General features: G+C 46.5%; 2 protein-coding genes across 3 annotated transcripts; both read left to right on the top strand.

Moving 5' to 3' along the window:
- Nucleotides 1-14,680: 14,680 nt before the first annotated feature.
- Nucleotides 14,681-17,967, top strand: LOC135593586 (cyclin-B1-2-like). The gene is made up of 4 exons (XM_065083747.1): nt 14,681-14,896; nt 15,068-15,168; nt 16,890-16,987; nt 17,700-17,967. Exons 1-4 carry the CDS (start codon nt 14,774-14,776, stop codon nt 17,798-17,800), a joined length of 423 nt encoding a protein of 140 aa, XP_064939819.1. The 5' UTR covers nt 14,681-14,773; the 3' UTR covers nt 17,801-17,967.
- A 482-nt stretch (nt 17,968-18,449) lies between these two features.
- On the top strand, nt 18,450-19,720 carry LOC135593584 (clavaminate synthase-like protein At3g21360). Of its 2 annotated transcripts, none has more exons than XM_065083746.1 (3): nt 18,450-18,919; nt 19,002-19,255; nt 19,330-19,720. In XM_065083746.1, exons 1-3 carry the CDS (start codon nt 18,554-18,556, stop codon nt 19,667-19,669), a joined length of 960 nt encoding a protein of 319 aa, XP_064939818.1. In that variant the 5' UTR covers nt 18,450-18,553; the 3' UTR covers nt 19,670-19,720. The 2 variants fall into 2 exon arrangements, with proteins under 2 accessions (XP_064939818.1, XP_064939817.1); XM_065083745.1 differs by having other exon boundaries at nt 19,324-19,720.
- Nucleotides 19,721-19,770: the final 50 nt, after the last annotated feature.

The raw sequence follows: 19,770 nt of genomic DNA, 5'->3' as shown, positions 1-19,770 counted from the left end.
TATGCAATAAGTGTACAAAGACACATAATGAAGGCACATCAATCCTTCATTATGTGTCTTTGTAGAACTAGAGATTATGTGCCAATTCTGAGAAAAGAGACATTGGAGAACTAGAGATAATGAGATTTCGTTAATGAAAATTACAGTGAAAAAGGAAAGAACAGTACGGGATTTTGTTAATTACACCCCCTTAGTGTACGTCAAACCCTTACCCTATCCATACCAAGGCTCTCAGGAACCCGATCTATGGGGTCCGCAGTTCCATCTGGATACGAGTTGTTCAGGTTACAAAAAATAGTACGAGTTACGCTACGATATTAATATATGTGGTTTACATAAGTTAGTATAATTAAAAAAACAAACGTCACCAATTAAAATGTTGATATAGTATTACCTGATTATATTCCAAACAATTAAATCTTACATAGTAATATGTATCAAATGATACAAACATATAATTGAAGCTTACATAGTAAAAGAACTGATAGTGGAAACGAAATGAACATTTTTGGTCAAATTTTGAACAAGTCATTGCCCAAATTGCAGTAGTAAGCAATAGGGCAGACTCTTCGAGAAGGAAATTTTACTAAAGAACAACATACAGCACCTATGACTAGTTCTAGCGACATAGTGAGACACCTAATTCCCAATCATCTGCTGGAAGCATTCGTGTACGTCCATGAAAGCTGACGACGGAATCTGTAAGAAATCACGGTGGTGATACGGGTTAAAGAAATGAAGCCGTGCTGTGCTTTATTTCATCTGTAGCAGCGACCTTAGAAAACTGGATGATTGTTCTCAATAATAGCCGGCGCTTCTGAGCCCTCCTTGCTCGGTTTCAGCAGCCTTGCTTACGTCGCCAAGAAACACAAGACGACATGTGGAAATTTCAATCCATTTTAAGTATGTTGATCATGGATAAAAGTTCATCTGCATTCATTAGTTCTTTATTCATATGGCTTCTTTTCAAGGGCACTATAGGCATTCTACTCTCATAAGCCCAATGAATCTGACAGTAACTTTGAAGAACTTATACTAAAATGTAATTTAATTATTTGCTGATTTCTAGATAAAAGCTTTAATATTATGTTTTACATTCTATCAGAATTTTGGTCCAAGACCTTAGGATCTATCGGTTCTCAAGTTTTGAGTCAATAAGTTTCTATTCAGCATTTTGACTTGTGCATCAATGAAATAAGTAAATTAAATTGTTGCATTTTTATCAAGGCCCTAAAACTATTAACTGTTCAACATGTAGTTTCGATCTGGGGCATTAAAATCCACCCAAGCTTTCACCGTGGCCGGTTGCTTTCAAATTGATCTATTGACAAATATTTGGGTTCTCACTAGAAGCCAAAGTCCTATACTACAAAATGCAAGATAACTAATTGTAACTCAATAAGTTCTCTACTACATTTTTCTGAATTAGTATACTTGAAGGCTAAAGATGACTGGTAAGCTTTCAAACTTTGAAAAGCAAAAAATTAAGGAAAGAGAAATATCATCTGCACGGATAGCAACTTCCCTTATGCGCCTAACAAGTCCAGTAATTGGGTCACTGAAAACTTTAGTCTCCAGGTTGCCCTCCAAATACAAAATCGCCCTGTAATAAAGGAAGTAACAAGTGTTTACCATTGACACTCATATATTTTAAGATTTTATTACTAGATATTTTATATGTTTTCTTATTTATATATGATCCGTACGTGAGCATGAAAATTAAAAAGCAGAATTAATGAAAAAATTATTAACTTATGGATTTACTTGGATATATTTGTATTTATTTATTTATGGTTATATTTGGAAATATTTATATTTGAATATTATTGTTGTTGTGGGAAACAACTTTTTAAGCCATGGCCTCGAGACCGACGCGGCTTGGTTCGGGGGTTCGAATGTCGGGGATTTCGGGTGGCGTCCCTCGGGGTCTCCCGGCGGCCGAGCACGGTGGTTCGGGTCGGGAGGTCGGGTCGGGAGGAAGCTCCGCCGTAGCGCCGGGAAGAGGCGACACCGTCTCGCACCTACACACAGGTCGGGCCGGGAGCTCGGCCCGACCCCTCCGACGATCAAGTTAGCGATGTGGAGAGGGTTTTGGAGGAAGAGATGCCTCCATACAAGTGTTGTGTGTGAGTTCGTCCTCCTCCCCGTTCGTTTAGAACTCTGGGGTATTTATAGATGAGTTTGATGTTACCTGATGTGGCTGCCTGCAGGAGGCAGGCTGATAGCGTCTGACATGGGGTTGGCGTGGCGTGAAGAACCAAGCCTGAGTTAGGTGTTAATGCGCCTCGACCAGTGTTCCGGCTCGGTTAACCGAGTGCAGTTGCGTCGATCGAGGCATGAGGTGTCGGCTGACGTCATGGTGTGTCACATCGTCAATTTTACCCTTATCATATTCCCCCCTGAAAGGAGCTATGCATCGGCTGTTGTACGAGGGGAGACCAATGCATGGCTTCTGTCTTCAGGCGGGCGGGCCGCGCGGACTCGATCTCAGGGAACATGGAGCCGAGGAGCACGACGCAGGCGGGCTGGCCGCGCAGGTGTGTCTCGGGAGGGCATAGAGCCGAAGGGCCGAGAAGCACGACGTAGGCGGGTTGGCCGCACAGGTGTGTCTCGAGAGGGCACAAAGCCGAAGGGCCGAGGAGCATGACGCAGGCGGGCTGGCCGCGCAGGTGTGTCTCGGGAGGCATGGACCGAAGAGCACGACGCAAGCGGACTATAGCCGCGCGGACGCCTATCAGGCGGGCAGACCGCGCTGAGGTGAACTCGGCAGCGTATGGCCGAGAAGCTCGGCGCAGGCAGGCTACGGCCGAGGGACGTGACCCAGGTGGGCAAGCCACCCTAAGATGGACTCGGTAGTGAATATGGCCGAGGAGCTCGGCGTAGGCAGGCTGGCTGCGCAGGCGTGTCTCGGGGAGTATGGAGCCGAGGGGCACGACGCAGGCGGGCTGGCGGCACTGGTGTGTCTCGGGAACATGGAGCCAAGGAGCACGACGCAGGCGGGCTGGCCGCGCAGGTGTGTCTCGGGGATGATGGGAGCGAGGAGCACGACGCAGGCGGGCAGGCCGTGCAGGTGTGGTCTCGGGCATCATGCTGCCGAGGAGCACGACGCAGGCAAGCAGACCGCGCAGGCGTAGTCGCGAGGGCCATGCGGCCGAGTAGCACGACGTAGGCGGGCAGGACACGCGGACGTGGTCTCGGGCACCATGCGGCCGAGTAGCACGACACAGGCGGACAGGCCGCGTCGAGGTGGATCTCGGCAGTGTGTGGCCGAGGTGCTCGGTGCAGGCAGGCTGCGACCGAGGGGCACCACTCAGTCACGCAGGCCGCGCTGAGGTGGACTCGGGCCGTCTAAGACCGAGCCGTGTGAATGCAAAAAAGAGGGGGGTTAGGCCGAAGCTAACCGTGAGCCAAGAGGCGATCAGCTAAACATGGAGCCTTCGCTTGGAAGAGACTGAGGCAGGGGCTAGATTCCTTGCACGAGGATTACACCGGATAGCAACCGCGGATGCTTGACCGCTGCTACGGGACCCGTCGCCCAGAGTCACTCCTCTTCCTTGCGGTCACCCAAGCTTCCGCCGCGATGTACCGGTTAGCTCGATGGAGCATATCTGGTACTGTGGTGGGGGGTCGCTCTACGAGGGACTAGCAAAATCTGGAAGGTCGCAAGCCGACCATGAACGCCTGCATTAACAGAGAGGGGTGAGTGTCCGGTAAGCTCCGGATTTGCATGGCAAAGCGGTCCACGAAATGTGAGAGGGGCTCGTCCTCTCTTTGTTTGAGTCCGAGGAGCAGTGCCGCGGAGGGCTTTGGCCGGGCATGGGCTACGAAGTGGAGCTCGAAGTCCTTGGCGAGTTGGCCGAAGGAAGTGATCGTTCCAGTCTTCAGGCCACTGTACCATGTGCGGGCCGGACCCTGTTGGGAAATCATAGGGGGGGGGCGACATCATATGCGCAGCGGAAGAACAAGAAAACAAAAATCCCCGATTCCCAAAAAGATGTTCATCGTCGTGCGAAGATTGGTGCGCAAAATCCGCAAAAACACAAAACTGCGTATAGAGATTGTGTTACCTAGGGAGATCGTATATCCCTGTTTCCTTGCAGATCCTTAGGAGAGGGTGAAGGAGGTCAAGCGTCCTCCTCTCTAGCGGTGATCCACACAGCAGGGTTGCGACGACGCTCCTCAAAACTCCAGGCCTACTCTGAGGTGGAGAGGGAGAGGAGAATAGGAAGGGCAAGCAAAGACTCTAGCCTATGAGGCTGTGAATCCCTCCTATTTATAGAGATCCCGTGTCAAAACCCTAATGGGTCCTTTCCCTAGTGGGTATTGGATCTGCATCCAATAAGACAAGGGCTCCGTCGGATATCTCATATCCGAACCTCTACTCATCGCAATGCCTACCATATGTGTGTGACCCTCTAGGCCCAATATCGAGCTGGCCGTGAGTCATACCTGTCAGAACTCCTTCTAACTAAGTGAATTATTATCTCTGTAATAATTCACTCGACTCATCGACTACGGAAGTACTAGGCCACTACGCCGTAGTCCCCAAACGATACAGGGGAATCCAATCCATTGGACCTGTCTGTCCTCAGTTACCATGTACCTATAGTCCCTCATCCATCTAATATCCCAGAGACCGTATATCGAGCATGGTGCTGTCAGACCCATACGGTTTCTACTCGAGTCTCGCTCTAATCGGATTCTCCCGGAGAACTCTTTCTCTCTCAACCCGAATGACCCTGGCCAGGGATTTGTCTGAGCAAGAACACATGGGATATTCCTCTCATGATACCGAGAGTGGATGATCCTCTATCGACACTCAATAGCCCTCGTAAGGTCGACTACCACTCCCAATGACCAGCTGTACTAGATCTGGGAACAGCCAAACCTATAAGTCTGGTATCAAAGAGTGGAGCACTCATACAGGACATCCTTGGTGTCTCAAGTCTAAGAACCAGATACACCACTAGGACTACGGAATTGTTGTCTGACAATAAGGCATCATCAACCATCCAGCATTCCGTAAGCGGATCAATCAGTGAACTCATTCTCCAATGAGCACCTGTACTGTATCCCTAGTGTCCCTACACGAGCAGCTATGAGACCAGCTGCATCCATCATATGGACGGGTATACAGCACACCAGTCTATCCGGTTATCACGATGTCCCTCTCGAGTAACCTATGACCGGGATTATTTAGGATATGTGTTTAAAGGTGAATCGATCTCATTATCGTGATCTCATCACGATCCGATTCCCATTGCACAAATCCAAGGACATCACAATATATATGCATTTATGCAATATTTATAAAGTGATATACGCCAAAATATAATAAGCAAAAAGATTCTGTATCAAGTCACACGTGCCATCACTCACGTGATTGGCTTGCTGGGCACTTATGACTAGCAATCTCCCACTTGACCTAAAGCCAATCACCTATGTGTCTGATCCCCATCAGACCCCTGTGACGCTCAAAGACAATCTGAGACAATGGCTTTGTTAGTGGATCTGCAATGTTATCTTCGGATGGAACTCTTTCCACTGCTACATCTCCTCGGGTCACGATCTCTCTGATAAGGTGGAACCTCCTCAGAACATGCTTAGATTTCTGATGAGACCTAGGTTCCTTCGCTTAAGCAATTACCCCGTTGTTGTCGCAATATAGGGAGATCGGCTCCTCACTATCCGGCACGACTCCCAAATCTGTGATGAACTTCTTCAACCAGACTCCCTCCTTTGCTGCATCTGATGTAGCAATGTACTCCGCCTCTGTGGTCGAGTCAGCAGTGGTATCTTGCTTGGAACTCTTCCAGCACACTGCTCCTCCATTCAAGGTGTACACATACCCTGAATTCGACTTGCTATCATCGACATCAGACTGAAAACTTGAGTCAGTGTAGCCTTCAACCTTAAGGCTATTACCTCCATATACTAGTAAAAGATCCTTAGTCCTTCTCAAGTACTTAAGGATACACTTTACTGCTTTCCAGTGCTCCAAGCCTGGATCCGCCTGATACCTGCTCGTGACACTCAGAGCATGCGCTATATCAGGCCTAGTACATAGCATGGCATACATGATAGACCCTATTGCTGAGGCATAAGGTATCATATCCATGTTCGCCCTTTCTTCTGGAGTCTTTGGGGACATACTCGTAGAAAGCGATATCCCATGTCTCATCGATATGAGACCTCTTTTGGAATTTTCCATGCCAAACCTTTTGACAATAGTTTCTATGTACCTGGACTGGGACAAGCCAAGCATCCTTTTGGATCTATCTCTATAGATTCTAATCCCCAAGATATAAGATGCTTCTCCTAAGTCCTTCATGGAGAAGTGTCTAGATAACCAAGCCTTTATTGTGGATAGCATTCCTATGTCATTCCCAATGATGAGGATGTCATCCACATATAACACCAAAAAGCTAATAGCGCTCCCACTTACCTTTCTGTATACACAAGGCTCATCTTCGTTCTTAACGAAGTCATAAGATCTGATTGCCTCATCAAATCTTATGTTCCAACTTCGGGAAGCTTGCTTTAGTCCATAAATGGATCTAAGCAACCTACACACCTTATCTGGGCAGTTCTTGGACACGAATCCCTCAGGTTGCATCATATACACCTCCTCCTCCAGGTTCCCGTTGAGGAATGCGGTTTTCACATCCATCTGCCAGATCTCATAATCATAGTGTGCTGCAATAGCCAATAGAATTCTGATGGATTTTAGCATTGCTACGGGTGAGAAAGTTTCGTCGTAGTCAACACCTTGCCTTTGACGATACCCCTTAGCCACTAGCCTTGCTTTATAGGTCTCTACCTTTCCATCTACTCCGATCTTTTTCTTAAAGATCCACTTGCAACCGATGGGTACAATACCTTCGGGTGCATCAACTAGGTTCCAAACCTTATTGGAGTACATAGAATCCATCTCAGAATTCATGGCTTCTTTCCACTTCCCGGAGTCTATACTCATAATAGCCTCCTCGTAGGTCTGAGGATCAATATCCTCTACATCCTCTGCTCTAATATGTCCCACATATCTCTCAGGAGGATGGGATACTCTATCAGACCTGCGTAAAGTTGAAACTTGTGTATTAGATACCTGAACAGACTCGGGCTGTAGAGTGGTGCTTGAGCTTGGTTCTCCAACCTCGCTCAATTCTATCATTCTCCCACTGTCTCCGTCAAGAATGTGTTCCTTCTCAAGGAACACTGCTCTCTTAGCTACAAAGACCTTTTGGTCCTCGAGATGATAGAAGTAATACCCACAAGTTTCCTTGGGGTATCCCACAAATTTACATCGCCCTGTCCTTGATTCTAACTTATCGGGGTTGTGTCTTTTAACATGGGCAGAGCAGCCCCAAATCTTAACTACTTTAAGATCAGGCTTCTTCCCTTTCCATATCTCATATGGTGTAGACACCACCGACTTAGTTGGAACTCTGTTCAGAAGGTAAGCTGCGGTTTCTAGGGCATATCCCCAGAATGAGATGGGTAGGTCAGCGAAACTCATCATGGACCGTACCATATCTAATAATGTACGATTTCTCCTTTCAGAGACACCATTGAGCTGAGGTGTATAAGGAGGTGTCCATTGGGATAATATCCCATGGTCCTTGAGGAAGTGAGTAAACTCTGTACTTAAGTACTCACCTCCTCGATCTGATCGAAGAGTTTTGATACTCTTTCCAGTCTGGTTCTCCACCTCATTCTTATACTCTCTGAATTTCTCAAAGGCCTCGGACTTGTACTTCATTAAGTACACATATCCATACCTTGAGAAATCATCAGTAAATGTAATGAAGTAGGAGTAACCTCCAATGGCATGAGTTGACATGGGTCCACATACATCACTATGTATGAGTTCCAACAACTCAGTGGCTCTCTCTCCAGTTCCACTAAATGGAGAGTTGGTCAGTTTTCCACGAATGCAAGGCTCACAAGTTGCATATGACACATAGTCGAATGGATCTAGATATCCATCATTTAGCAACTTTTGAATCCTTCTTTCATGGATGTGACCTAGCCTACAATGCCACAGGTATGCACTGTTCAACTCATCTCGTTTCCTTTTGGACACATTTATATTCATGATATGTGGAGTGGTGTCTAACATAAATAAACCATTATGCAATGTTCCTTTCGTGATGATCTTATCATCTAATAATATCGAACAACCATTGTTCTCAAAAACAAATTTATATCCACTAACTGTTAAACATGAAATGGAGATAATGTTTTTGATAATAGAAGGAACAAAATAACATGCATCTAATGCAATAAAAGCTCCACTAGGCAGATGTAGGGCGACCTCGCCAATAGCTAATACAGCAACTTTTGCTCCATTACCCATCTTGAGGTCCATCTCGCCTCTCTCTAGTCTCCTAGGCCTTGCCAGAACCTGCAACGAATTACATATATGATAAGCACTACCGGTATCTAATACCCATGTGTTATCATAAGAGTCTGACAAATGGAGACTGATCATGAATGTACCTGAAGCTTCATCAAGCTTTTGTTTCGCCCTTTCTGCAAGGTACTCTTTGCAGTTTCTCTTCCAGTGCCCATCTTTACCACAGTGGAAGCACTGGCCTTTGTCCTTTGTTGGGTCTTTCTTAGCAACCTTTGCTTTACCTTGTTTGCCCTTGCCCTTTCCCTTCTTAAGGGACCTTTCTGCTTTCCTTTTCTTTCTGGTCTCACCAGTGTAGAGAACTGGCTTCTCTTTCTTAATAGTACTCTCTGCCTCCCTCAACATATTGAGGAGCTCTGGGAGAGTCACCTCAAGCTTGTTCATATTAAAGTTCATTATGAACTGTGAAAAGGAATCTGGTAGGGACTGAAGCACAATGTCCACACACAAGTTATCCTCTAGGACCATTCCTAGACCTGTGAGTTTCTCTATCCACTCAATCATCTTTAGGACATGGTTCTGAACCGGTGTCCCCTCAGTCATCCTAGCGCGGAAAAGGCTCTTGGATATCTCATATCGTTGAGTCCTTCCCTGTTCCTCAAACAATTTACGGACATGTAGGAGAATGGATCTGGCATCCATCTTTTCATGTTGTCTCTGTAACTCTGGAGTCATAGAGCCCAACATATAGCACTGAGCAAGAGTGGAGTCATCAATGTACTTCACGTAGCGAGCGATCTCATCCTCGCTTGCCCCTTCTTCGGGCGTAGGCATCACTGTATCAAGGACGTACACGATTTTCTCCGCTGTGAGAACAATTCTCAAGTTACGGAGCCAATCCGTATAATTTGGACCAGTGAGGCGGTTGACATCAAGTATGCCACGCAAGGGATTTGAAAGCGACATTTTCTGAAAATAAAGATGTAGCAAAAATGAATAACATGCAGATTTTGCAAGAAATAAACTATCAAGATATGGACTTCTATCTTAATATGCTCCCACTATTTTACTAACGAGTCACGCGACACCCTCAGCACGTGAAACGGAAGTCTCCGGCAGACTTCTAGTGGGGATCAGGATCCAATCAGCGTCTTAGTGTAACCTCGAGGGACTCGACCAATCACACTAAGCCTAAAAGGTAGACAACTCTTGCCGATCACAACTCCTTGTGATTCCCGTCCTGTTCGGCCTCCGAATCACCATGGCCTCGAGGGACTCGACCAACCATGATGCTCGGTTAAGTCAACACCTTCGTTACAAGATGAGTCTGATTTGATGATATACCCTCGAGGGACTCGACCAAGCATATCATGCCCTCAGGTCACCGGTGACATCTCTATGTCGTAAGCAAGATAGCGAATCGCGATATAGGTGAGTCTCGAGGGACTCGACCAACTCAACCTACACCGGGATTCGGTTCCTACTCATAACGATGGAAGGCCACGTGGGTCAATCTAATTGCCTCACGTTTACCGACTTAATATTATCGAGAGATGTTTCTATGATTTGGTCTCCTAATATGACATGTCACACATATACATATTTAATATATATCTACATCGCATGCAAATATATATACATATCTAGTATGTGTATAAGCAATCACACCAGATGATCATGGACCACAACCTAATATGATTAGGCCCGAGCCAGTAGGCCTAATCACTCACATCAAGATCTATGTGTGCAACGGTGCATCTCCATGCCTTGTGATCGTCCATCTCGTCCTCGTTGGTTCCGTCGACATCTTGATGCATCTTCATGCATCACGATCGTCCGTCTCGTGGGTCCCGCTATGGCTTCCACGCTCCCGCTGCGCCTCCTCATGTGATTACAACTTAATCATAGGCACGTAGGGCCGACAATAAACGAGAAATATAATGGAGGTTCGCAGACCTCAATAATAATAATCACAAGTACACACATCACACGGTCCATGATCATCCGTCCACTCATCATACATCACATGTATAAATAATCATCATCATGTAGGACTACTAGATAATAATAAAAATAATAATCAACTAAACCTTTTAATTAATTAATATTTTCTGAAATCAGGGATATATAGGGAATTTCTCAATTCCTAAGGGTATTTTCGTAATTTGGACAAAAGACAGAAACTGGAATTTCTCAAATTCCGAGGGGCAAAACTGTCTTTTGCGCAGAAAACCCTAATACCCTTTCCCCTTTTCGCTGCTGCGCCGCCGCCGCCGCCACCCTGCTGGCGGCGGCCTGTGCGGCGAGGGCGAGGGCACTGCCCTCGCCTGTAGGTGGCACGCCCGCTGGGGTCGCTGCCGCTGCAGGTGGGCGCCCCCGCGGGCGCCGCCGCCTTCGCGGGCGGTTCTGCCCGCGAGTCAGCGCCCACAGGTGGTGCTGTCTCGCTGGCGGCCGCCCCTGCGGGGTTTTTGCCCGTGGGAGCAGCGGCCACAGGCGCCGCTGCCCTGCGGTGCCTCAGCCCGCGCTGCTGCCCCGCGGCGCCTCTGCCCGCGGGCTCAGTGGCTGCAGGCGCTTCTACCGAGCGGGCTCCCAGCCCCGCCGGCCGCAAGCCTGCTGCAAGCAGACCGCCGGCCGGCTGCTGTAGGCACAGCGCTTGCGCATGCGCCGGCGCTGTGCTGCCTGGCTGCGGCTGCGGCTGGCTGCAGGCATGCAGATCGAGGGCAGCAACTGTTGCTGCCCTTCCTTGCTTTTGCGTCAACGATTTTGACGTCAATATTCTTCCTAAACACAACACACGCAGTTCAAAAACCAATCATTCGCACGAACAACCTGGCTCTGATACCACTGTTGGGAAATCATAGGGGGGGGGCGACATCATATGCGCAGCGGAAGAACAAGAAAACAAAAATCCCCGATTCCCAAAAAGATGTTCATCGTCGTGCGAAGATTGGTGCGCAAAATCCGCAAAAACACAAAACTGCGTATAGAGATTGTGTTACCTAGGGAGATCGTATATCCCTGTTTCCTTGCAGATCCTTAGGAGAGGGTGAAGGAGGTCAAGCGTCCTCCTCTCTAGCGGTGATCCACACAGCAGGGTTGCGACGACGCTCCTCAAAACTCCAGGCCTACTCTGAGGTGGAGAGGGAGAGGAGAATAGGAAGGGCAAGCAAAGACTCTAGCCTATGAGGCTGTGAATCCCTCCTATTTATAGAGATCCCGTGTCAAAACCCTAATGGGTCCTTTCCCTAGTGGGTATTGGATCTGCATCCAATAAGACAAGGGCTCCGTCGGATATCTCATATCCGAACCTCTACTCATCGCAATGCCTACCATATGTGTGTGACCCTCTAGGCCCAATATCGAGCTGGCCGTGAGTCAAACCTGTCAGAACTCCTTCTAACTAAGTGAATTATTATCTCTGTAATAATTCACTCGACTCATCGACTACGGAAGTACTAGGCCACTACGCCGTAGTCCCCAGACGATACAGGGGAATCCAATCCATTGGACCTGTCTGTCCTCAGTTACCATGTACCTATAGTCCCTCATCCATCTAATATCCCAGAGACCGTATATCGAGCATGGTGCTGTCAGACCCATACGGTTTCTACTCGAGTCTCGCTCTAATCGGATTCTCCCGGAGAACTCTTTCTCTCTCAACCCGAATAACCCTGGCCAGGGATTTGTCTGAGCAAGAATGCATGGGATATTCCTCTCATGATACCGAGAGTGGATGATCCTCTATCGACACTCAATAGCCCTCGTAAGGTCGACTACCACTCCCAATGACCAGCTGTACTAGATCTGGGAACAGCCAAACCTATAAGTCTGGTATCAAAGAGTGGAGCACTCATACAGGACATCCTTGGTGTCTCAAGTCTAAGAACCAGATACACCACTAGGACTACGGAATTGTTGTCTGACAATAAGGCATCATCAACCATCCAGCATTCCGTAAGCGGATCAATCAGTGAACTCATTCTCCAATGAGCACCTGTACTGTATCCCTAGTGTCCCTACACGAGCAGCTATGAGACCAGCTGCATCCATCATATGGACGGGTATACAGCACACCAGTCTATCCGGTTATCACGATGTCTCTCTCGAGTAACCTATGACCGGGATTATTTAGGATATGTGTTTAAAGGTGAATCGATCTCATTATCGTGATCTCATCACGATCCGATTCCCATTGCACAAATCCAAGGACATCACAATATATATGCATTTATGCAATAGTTATAAAGTGATATACGCCAAAATATAATAAGTAAAAAGATTCTGTATCAAGTCACACGTGCCATCACTCACGTGATTGGCTTGCTGGGCACTTATGACTAGCAGACCCCTCAGGGTCGTGGGAAACGCCCTGCACATTAAAGCATCAGACGTTCCGTACAGTGCCAATTGGGCATGGAAAACAGCAACATGGTCCGCTGGGTCAGTGGAGCCGTCGTATGCATCCGAAGAAGGGAGCTGGAAGTTCGGGGGAACCGCGTGATCTCGTATCTTTGGTGCGAACGGAGATCCTCGGTATGCGTCCACCCGAGCTCTCCCTCTGAGTTGCGAAACTCCTTCTCTAGTTCGTCGAGCCGCTGACTAAGAAAGCGTAGCTGGGCTCGCAAGGAGTCCGTTGACTCCGGAGATAATACTTCGGGCTCCGAGGGGCCGCTCGGGTCTGCCATCACTGGATCCCCGAGTGGGGTCGGTCGGACTCGAGGCGAAGCGGGAGGCTCTGGAGGCGTCACGTGGGCCCAGGCGGGCGGCTTTTGTTGCCGTAGCAGCTGAGTCATAAGTGGGGGTGTCGGTTGGGAGACGAGCGGGATGATGGTTTGCACCATATCCGTCAGAGCTCGGACTTGACGAGCGAGGTCGTGAAAGGCCTCGGATGACACTGGCGAGGGGACGCTCGGAGCGCCCTCGGGCGGAAGCAGATCCGGGTTGTCGAATGAACGCCAATAGCATTCCGAGGTCGCGAGGAGGTCGTTAGCCCGCGGCCCGTCACGCACGGTCTGCGCCCCTGCTAAGAACGATCCCTCAGCAGGGAGTTCGTCGGGATCATTTTGAGGATCCCTTGACATTCGGGCCCTCCTTCTAGCGCCAATCTGTTGTGGGAAACAATTTTTTAAGCCGTGGCCTCGAGGCCGACGCAGCTCGGTTCGGGGGTCCGGATGTTGGGGATCTCGGGCGGCGTCCCTCGGGGTCTCCCGGCGGCCGAGCACGGTGGTTCGGGTCGGGAGGTCGGGTCGGTAGGAAGCTCCGCCGCAGCACTGGGAAGAGGCGACACCGTCTCGCACCTGCACACAAGTCGGGCCGGGAGCTCGGCCCGACCCCTCCGACGATCAAGTTAGCGATGTGAAGAGGGTTTTGGAGGAAGAGATGCCTCCATACAAGTGTTGTGTGTGAGTTCGTCCTCCCCCCCGTTCGTTTAGAACTCTAGGGTATTTATAGATGAGTTTGATGTTACCTGATGTGGCTGCCTACAGAAGGCAGGCTGATAGCGTCTGACATGGGGTTGGCGTGGCGTGAAGAACCAAGCCTGAGTTAGGTGTTAATGCGCTTCGACCAATGTTCCGACTCGGTTAACCGAGTGTAGTTGCGTCGATCGAGGCATGAGGCATCTGTTGACGTCATGATGTGTCACATCGTCATTTTTACCCTTATCAATTGTGACATATGAACTTTGTGAATATTATTATTATTATTATTTATAATTTTTATTAATAATAATAATAATTTTATTTTCTAAAATAAAATGGCAAATGTGTGAGTTCTTTACCTCTATGAAAATTTTTGTCACTACTTCTATTTTATCTAAACGAGGAATAAGATGAAGATAGAAGATAAAAGATAAAAGATGAGAGTAACGGAAGAAGCATTCCCCTCACCTCCTCCAATTCTATTGACATCCATACTCTTGTAATATAAGAGAGATCAAGATTTTAAATCTCTAAAACTCTTTTGTAAAAATATAGGTAAATAATCGTATGTTGGTGTGAGATTCGTCCGACTTTTGTTATTATGTTTTGTTTAGTGACTTCATGATTGTGATGGGTCAAAATAGCGACATTATCCATGGCAATGTTCATCCCATTTGTCAATTATTATTTCATTATAACGCTGAGTTGAGCCTTCTTGAACGATTTTGAAGTGATATTATATGAGCGATATGAAATCCAAGAAACATGTCATATCTGCGATCCAAGCGCTCAGTGGCTCAGCTCCTCTCCCGCAAATCTCACCGTCCATAGTCCCATCTGCAATGCACGAATCTCAAAGCGCAGGGATGCGCTCTTTCTTGCCCATCAAGTATACCCACGCCGAGGAAGGATTAAGAGGGCCGCCGTCGACCGCAAAACCAAAACGAAGCGAGAGAGAGAGAAAGCGAGTGAGCCGAAGCAAAGAGTGGAGAAGGCAAGGATGTCGGCGAAATCGGTGATCGAGCACGAGGTGGTGGCGAACCACGACGCCCTCCGCTTCGGGTTGCACGCCGTCAAGGGCGACGTTGTCGGATCCCATCCCCTTCAATCCCTTCGCGAATCCGTAACTCACCCTTCCCGATCCCGTCCTTCTACCGTTTTCGCTTGATTTCCTTGTTTTGGCTTCCGATCGTCCGGGTTTCTTCTGGTTTCTCGAATTTTAACCTTATGCTGACTCTAACCCTAATCCTTATTTTGTTGTCGTTGGTGTGTCTTTGGGTCTGATCTCGACCAGACGGGTAGAATCTGGGAGGAGAAGAAGCGGATGGGGTTGGACCTTACCTACGGAACGGCTTTCAATCTGAGGAGAGATCTCGATGCCCAAATTCTCTCCAGGTATGTATTATTTTCTCAGCAAAATCACAGTCACGATGTGCAATGTCGCAACAGCCACTGATTATGAATGTCATATTGGTACTGACTATTTGATCTAGTTATTAGAAGCTCAGAGTAGCGAGTTGTATTCTATGCTTTCTCCTGCACTTGTTCAGGCTTCTAATGGTGGTCTGCTGTATATTATCTAAGGGGGTCTTACTTGATTGAGTGAAATGTACTGAATCGAGAGAAAAATAGCGCATATTTATGGTTGAAGTTTTCGTCTTATAGTTGTAGCAAGGCTGATCAGAAACATAAGCATGGGGATGGGTTTGTATGGCGGTGAAATTGTAGGTGAAAAAGTTTGTATAGTATTGTTTCTCCGTCTTTTTTTTATTTGATTCAGAACGTTTTAGTGAGTGGAAATATGCTCTGAGCTTGTCTCATCTTTATATATATGACAAATATGAACCAAAGAAGAGAGGCCCATCTGGGGTGGGTTACCTTGAAGGTCCAAGCATCTCTAGTTCCTTCTCTGACTGAGTTCAGCTTTCCCAAATCTTTCCTCTTGCATATTGAAGTGTTTGTATGAAGGTGGTTGACTGGCTGATAAGTTCATATTCTGATGTAGTTGGCTACTTTGTTGTCTTATACTTGTTTGGCCCATACATCTGTTTTTTTCCTTTTTTTTTTTTTTGTGATATTCAAAAACCTTTTCATATATATCGGCCTCTCATTTAGATCTGGAAAGTGGGTTAGGTTGTTTCCCCCATTAACTTATATATATGATATGGGTCAACAGGGAGAATGTAAGATCTGGCATTGGCTATTAACTGGTCCTTGTTGTCTAGGGTTGCCTTTAGGTAATATCATTATCTACCAGCATATTTCACATTTCGCTGATGCAGCTCCTTAATGGTTTAAGGATAAATATTCTTTATTTGAATATAGATGACCTACACATAAGATTGAAATACAATGAAAGAGTATTTTAAGTTTATATAGTGGGTGTAACTTGACCATGCAAACCATAAGTTTTCCCAAATTTGGGCAGGTTGTGTCGGATCATGGACTCAGGCTTAAAAATCTTAAGACAACCTGAATTTGGATTAAACATGTATTTAGTTGTCAAGCATCTTGAATAGCTTCAGGTGGTTCATAATTTTTAAATATGCAAAAAATTTAAACATTTATTTTTGAAGTATTAATTTCTGTTTAGACCATTTGTGAGGTAGACATAGGATTGGTAAATCTTATATGAAAATTTTGGTTTGCATTTTTTGTATGGACTTTTATTCTAAGTCAATCTAAGAAAATGACATGAGGGTTTTATCAAGAAGCTATTTGCCAATAACAAAGTGCTGGAAATACCAAGGAGCTAGGAAGAAATTTAGAAGTGAAGAAAAGATAAATGGTGTTCTGATATCAGATATTTAATGCAATAATTGCAAGTTCACACCTAAAACTAAGTGTATATCTTGTCTAATGCTTATGATTTGGTCAACATCTAGAAGCCATTGGAGGTACTCTGAGAGTGTGCACCTATATTTCTAAGTGTCCAATCTTTGTTTGTTAGGAAATGACTGAACAATGTGTTTAAGATCAATGGGGTAAGTATCTGATGAGTATTAATTTCTGATATGTGAGACTGACCTAGCATGTAATATCTGATATACTAATTTGACTTCTTTTATCTAGTATAACTCTTTATGTTCCTAATAGGATTGCATTATCATTTGCAGATTCCAAAGACCTCCCGGAGCATTGCCCTCTTCCATGCTAGGATTTGAGGCTCTCACTGGTGGCTTGGATGATTTTGCTTTTGAAGATTACCTTAACTGTATGTGTTTTTTCTTCTTTTACAAGTTTTATCTCTTTCAATTTCTCAAATTTAGTCTCTGAGAAGTTTTTGCATATGTCTAGCATTCCTTGCATATTGTTTTCGTAAGGGATATAATGCTATCTTTCTGTCACAATTGTGGAAATTTATGATATTTTGTTGACTATCCTAGTTTGCTCCTCACTATTTCTGCTGATAAATCAATATCTTCATTTAGGATTGTTCTATGTTTTCATTTAGCATGTGACAATTATAGTCCATGGTGAAGAGCTAAGCATGCTGACACATGTATGCACAATGCACCCTGCTTACTCAGGAAAGAGGACCCTATGTAATGAGTCTGAGATCATTATCAATATGGATTTCCAAGTATCAATGGCTCTTATGTACCTTCATATATGGCAGGGCAATGCAGAATTTTCATCTAATTTGCTGCTTGTAGTTTTGGACAAATGGGTTAGCAGATTGTTGGCAATTCTCGTGAGCCTTAGAGATTTAGAGTGTTAAGTGAAGTGTGGCTTTTTGACCAACTTACTGGTAGTGCTATCTTCCAGTACAACTAGAAGAACTGGTTATGGTTATTATGATGCTTTACTTAAATGAGTCTGTCACAGTTTATAATATTTTTTTTCTTTTTTCTTTTTCCATTATTGTTTTTGAATTTACATGCTGTGTTGTTGTCTAATATTTTTTTCTCTTTTCGGATTTGCAGTGCCACAGGACTCGGAAACATTCAAGCCACTGGACATGCATCACGGGATGGAAGTTCGCCTTGGCATATCAAAAGGACCTGTTTGTCCAAGTTTCATCTGAAGTTATTGTTCTATGTTGGGTGACACTGGCAACGTTTGCTTCATGAAACATGTTATGAGACGCCATTTGATATTTTGAACTTGTTCGACAGTGACATTGAGATTTATCTAAATGTACTTGAACAAGTGAAATGATGAATCAGGACTTCTTGCGCTTGCATTAGCATATATGAAAAGCTGCGAGATTCATATGTAGAAACTTATTGGACGAGTACACAAAATGATAGATTGATTAATGGCCATGAGCAGCTACTTGGGATGAAACACTCTAGCTAAGATAGTGCTGGCTCTCGACAGTTCGTTGCAGGGAGATTTGAGCCTATGTGAAACGGCTGCATGGTTAATGTCTGGGCTCTGCTATAATAACTCATTTTTTCTTTCTATGAATGGAGAAATACGTGACCTTAATTATGGTTGTCGTTGAAGGATTTCCTCTCGACAAGTACAAGCCAAAATCACTCATTACCAAGTCTCCAAAGCTTCTTGTAATCTGTACATGGCTTCCAAAGCTCAACACATTTGGCATACTACGTTCTCTATAGGATTCATCGTTGCCATCCGACAGTTTCTGGCACTTTCTACACCAAAAAATGTTCTTGTCTGTTCTAATGGATCTATTGATGTTCTTGTCTGTTCTAATGGATCTATTGTCTAACTAGCGTGGCTTCTCCTTTATCAGGCCACGATCCTCTCTTCACACACAAACGAGAGCGAGAGAGAGAGAGAGAGAGAGAGAGAGAGTCCCAAAGCAGTAATGGAGGTGGTGAACAACGAGTTTGAGGTGGGCGAATGCAAGGGCCAAAAGCTCGTTGACGGAGAGCAGATGCCGCTGGTGCTCCGCCCAGCCGAAGCCCAAAAGCGAGGCCTATGCTCACTGGTGGCAACGCTCAAGGCCAACAAGGTGTGGTTCGAGGAGAAGCTGCTGCAGCACAGCGCCGTCCTCTTCAGGGGATTCGACGTGCGCGACGCCGAGGGCTTCAACGAGATCGTCGATGCCTTCGGGTGGGACGACATTCGCTATGTCGGCCCTGCGCCAAGGACTCACGTCCACAAGCGCGTGTGGACCGCCAACGAAGGACCCCTGTCCGAGTTCATATACTACCACCATGAGATGGTTCTGGTGAGCTCGAAGCCCCATGCTTCCTTGTTCGATCGATGAAGTGATCAGATATATGTACCTTTTACTGATATGTGATGGTCAGATCAACGAATTCCCCACCAAGGTGATCCTTTTCTGCCAAGTGCCGCCGCCGGAGGGCGGTGAGACGCCCTTCGTGCCGAGCTTTCGAGTCACGGAGAGAATGCTTGAGGAGTACCCCGACAACGTGAGGGAGATGGAGGAGAAGGGACTGCGATACACCTTCACTGCCGTCAGCAAGAACGACACCACCTCCATGAGGGGAAGAGGATGGGAGGACGCCTTCGGCACATCCGATCCGGTCGAAGCAGAGCGAAGGTGCCATCATCCATCTCGTCCTCCACAGCAGAAGCATGTAGTTCTAATGAATGGAGTCAACGGTGCAGGGCCAGGGCACTGGGAATGAACATCGAGTGGCTCCCAAACGGCGGGGCGACGACCATCTTGGGGCCGCGGCCCTTGACTCGGGTCTTCCCGGGGAGGAAGGCAAGGCGCATGTGGTTCAACACCGTCGTCGGCATGCATGGCAAGGAGACCAGCTCGGCGACCATGGCGGACGGGTCGGAGATACCCGAACACGTCGTGAAGAGGTGCGGCGAGATCATCGAGGAGGAGAGCGTGCAGTTCAAGTGGGAGGAAGGGGACGTGCTCTTCTTGGATAATCTGGCCTTGCTCCATGGGAGGCGGCCTTCGCTGCCGCCGAGGAAAGTCCTCGTTGCCACCTGCAAGTGAACTGGTCCTTCCAATAGCCAACAATAAAAGATCAACTGTGTTAAGCATCAACTCTAATATAAATATAAATATAAATATATATAAATATAAATATATATATA

Source organism: Musa acuminata, chromosome BXJ1-9, assembly GCF_036884655.1.
Source record: "Musa acuminata AAA Group cultivar baxijiao chromosome BXJ1-9, Cavendish_Baxijiao_AAA, whole genome shotgun sequence".
Classification (NCBI taxonomy): Eukaryota; Viridiplantae; Streptophyta; class Magnoliopsida; order Zingiberales; family Musaceae; genus Musa; species Musa acuminata.
Note: the sequence above shows the minus strand (reverse complement) of the source record. Positions and strands in the feature narration are given on the sequence as shown.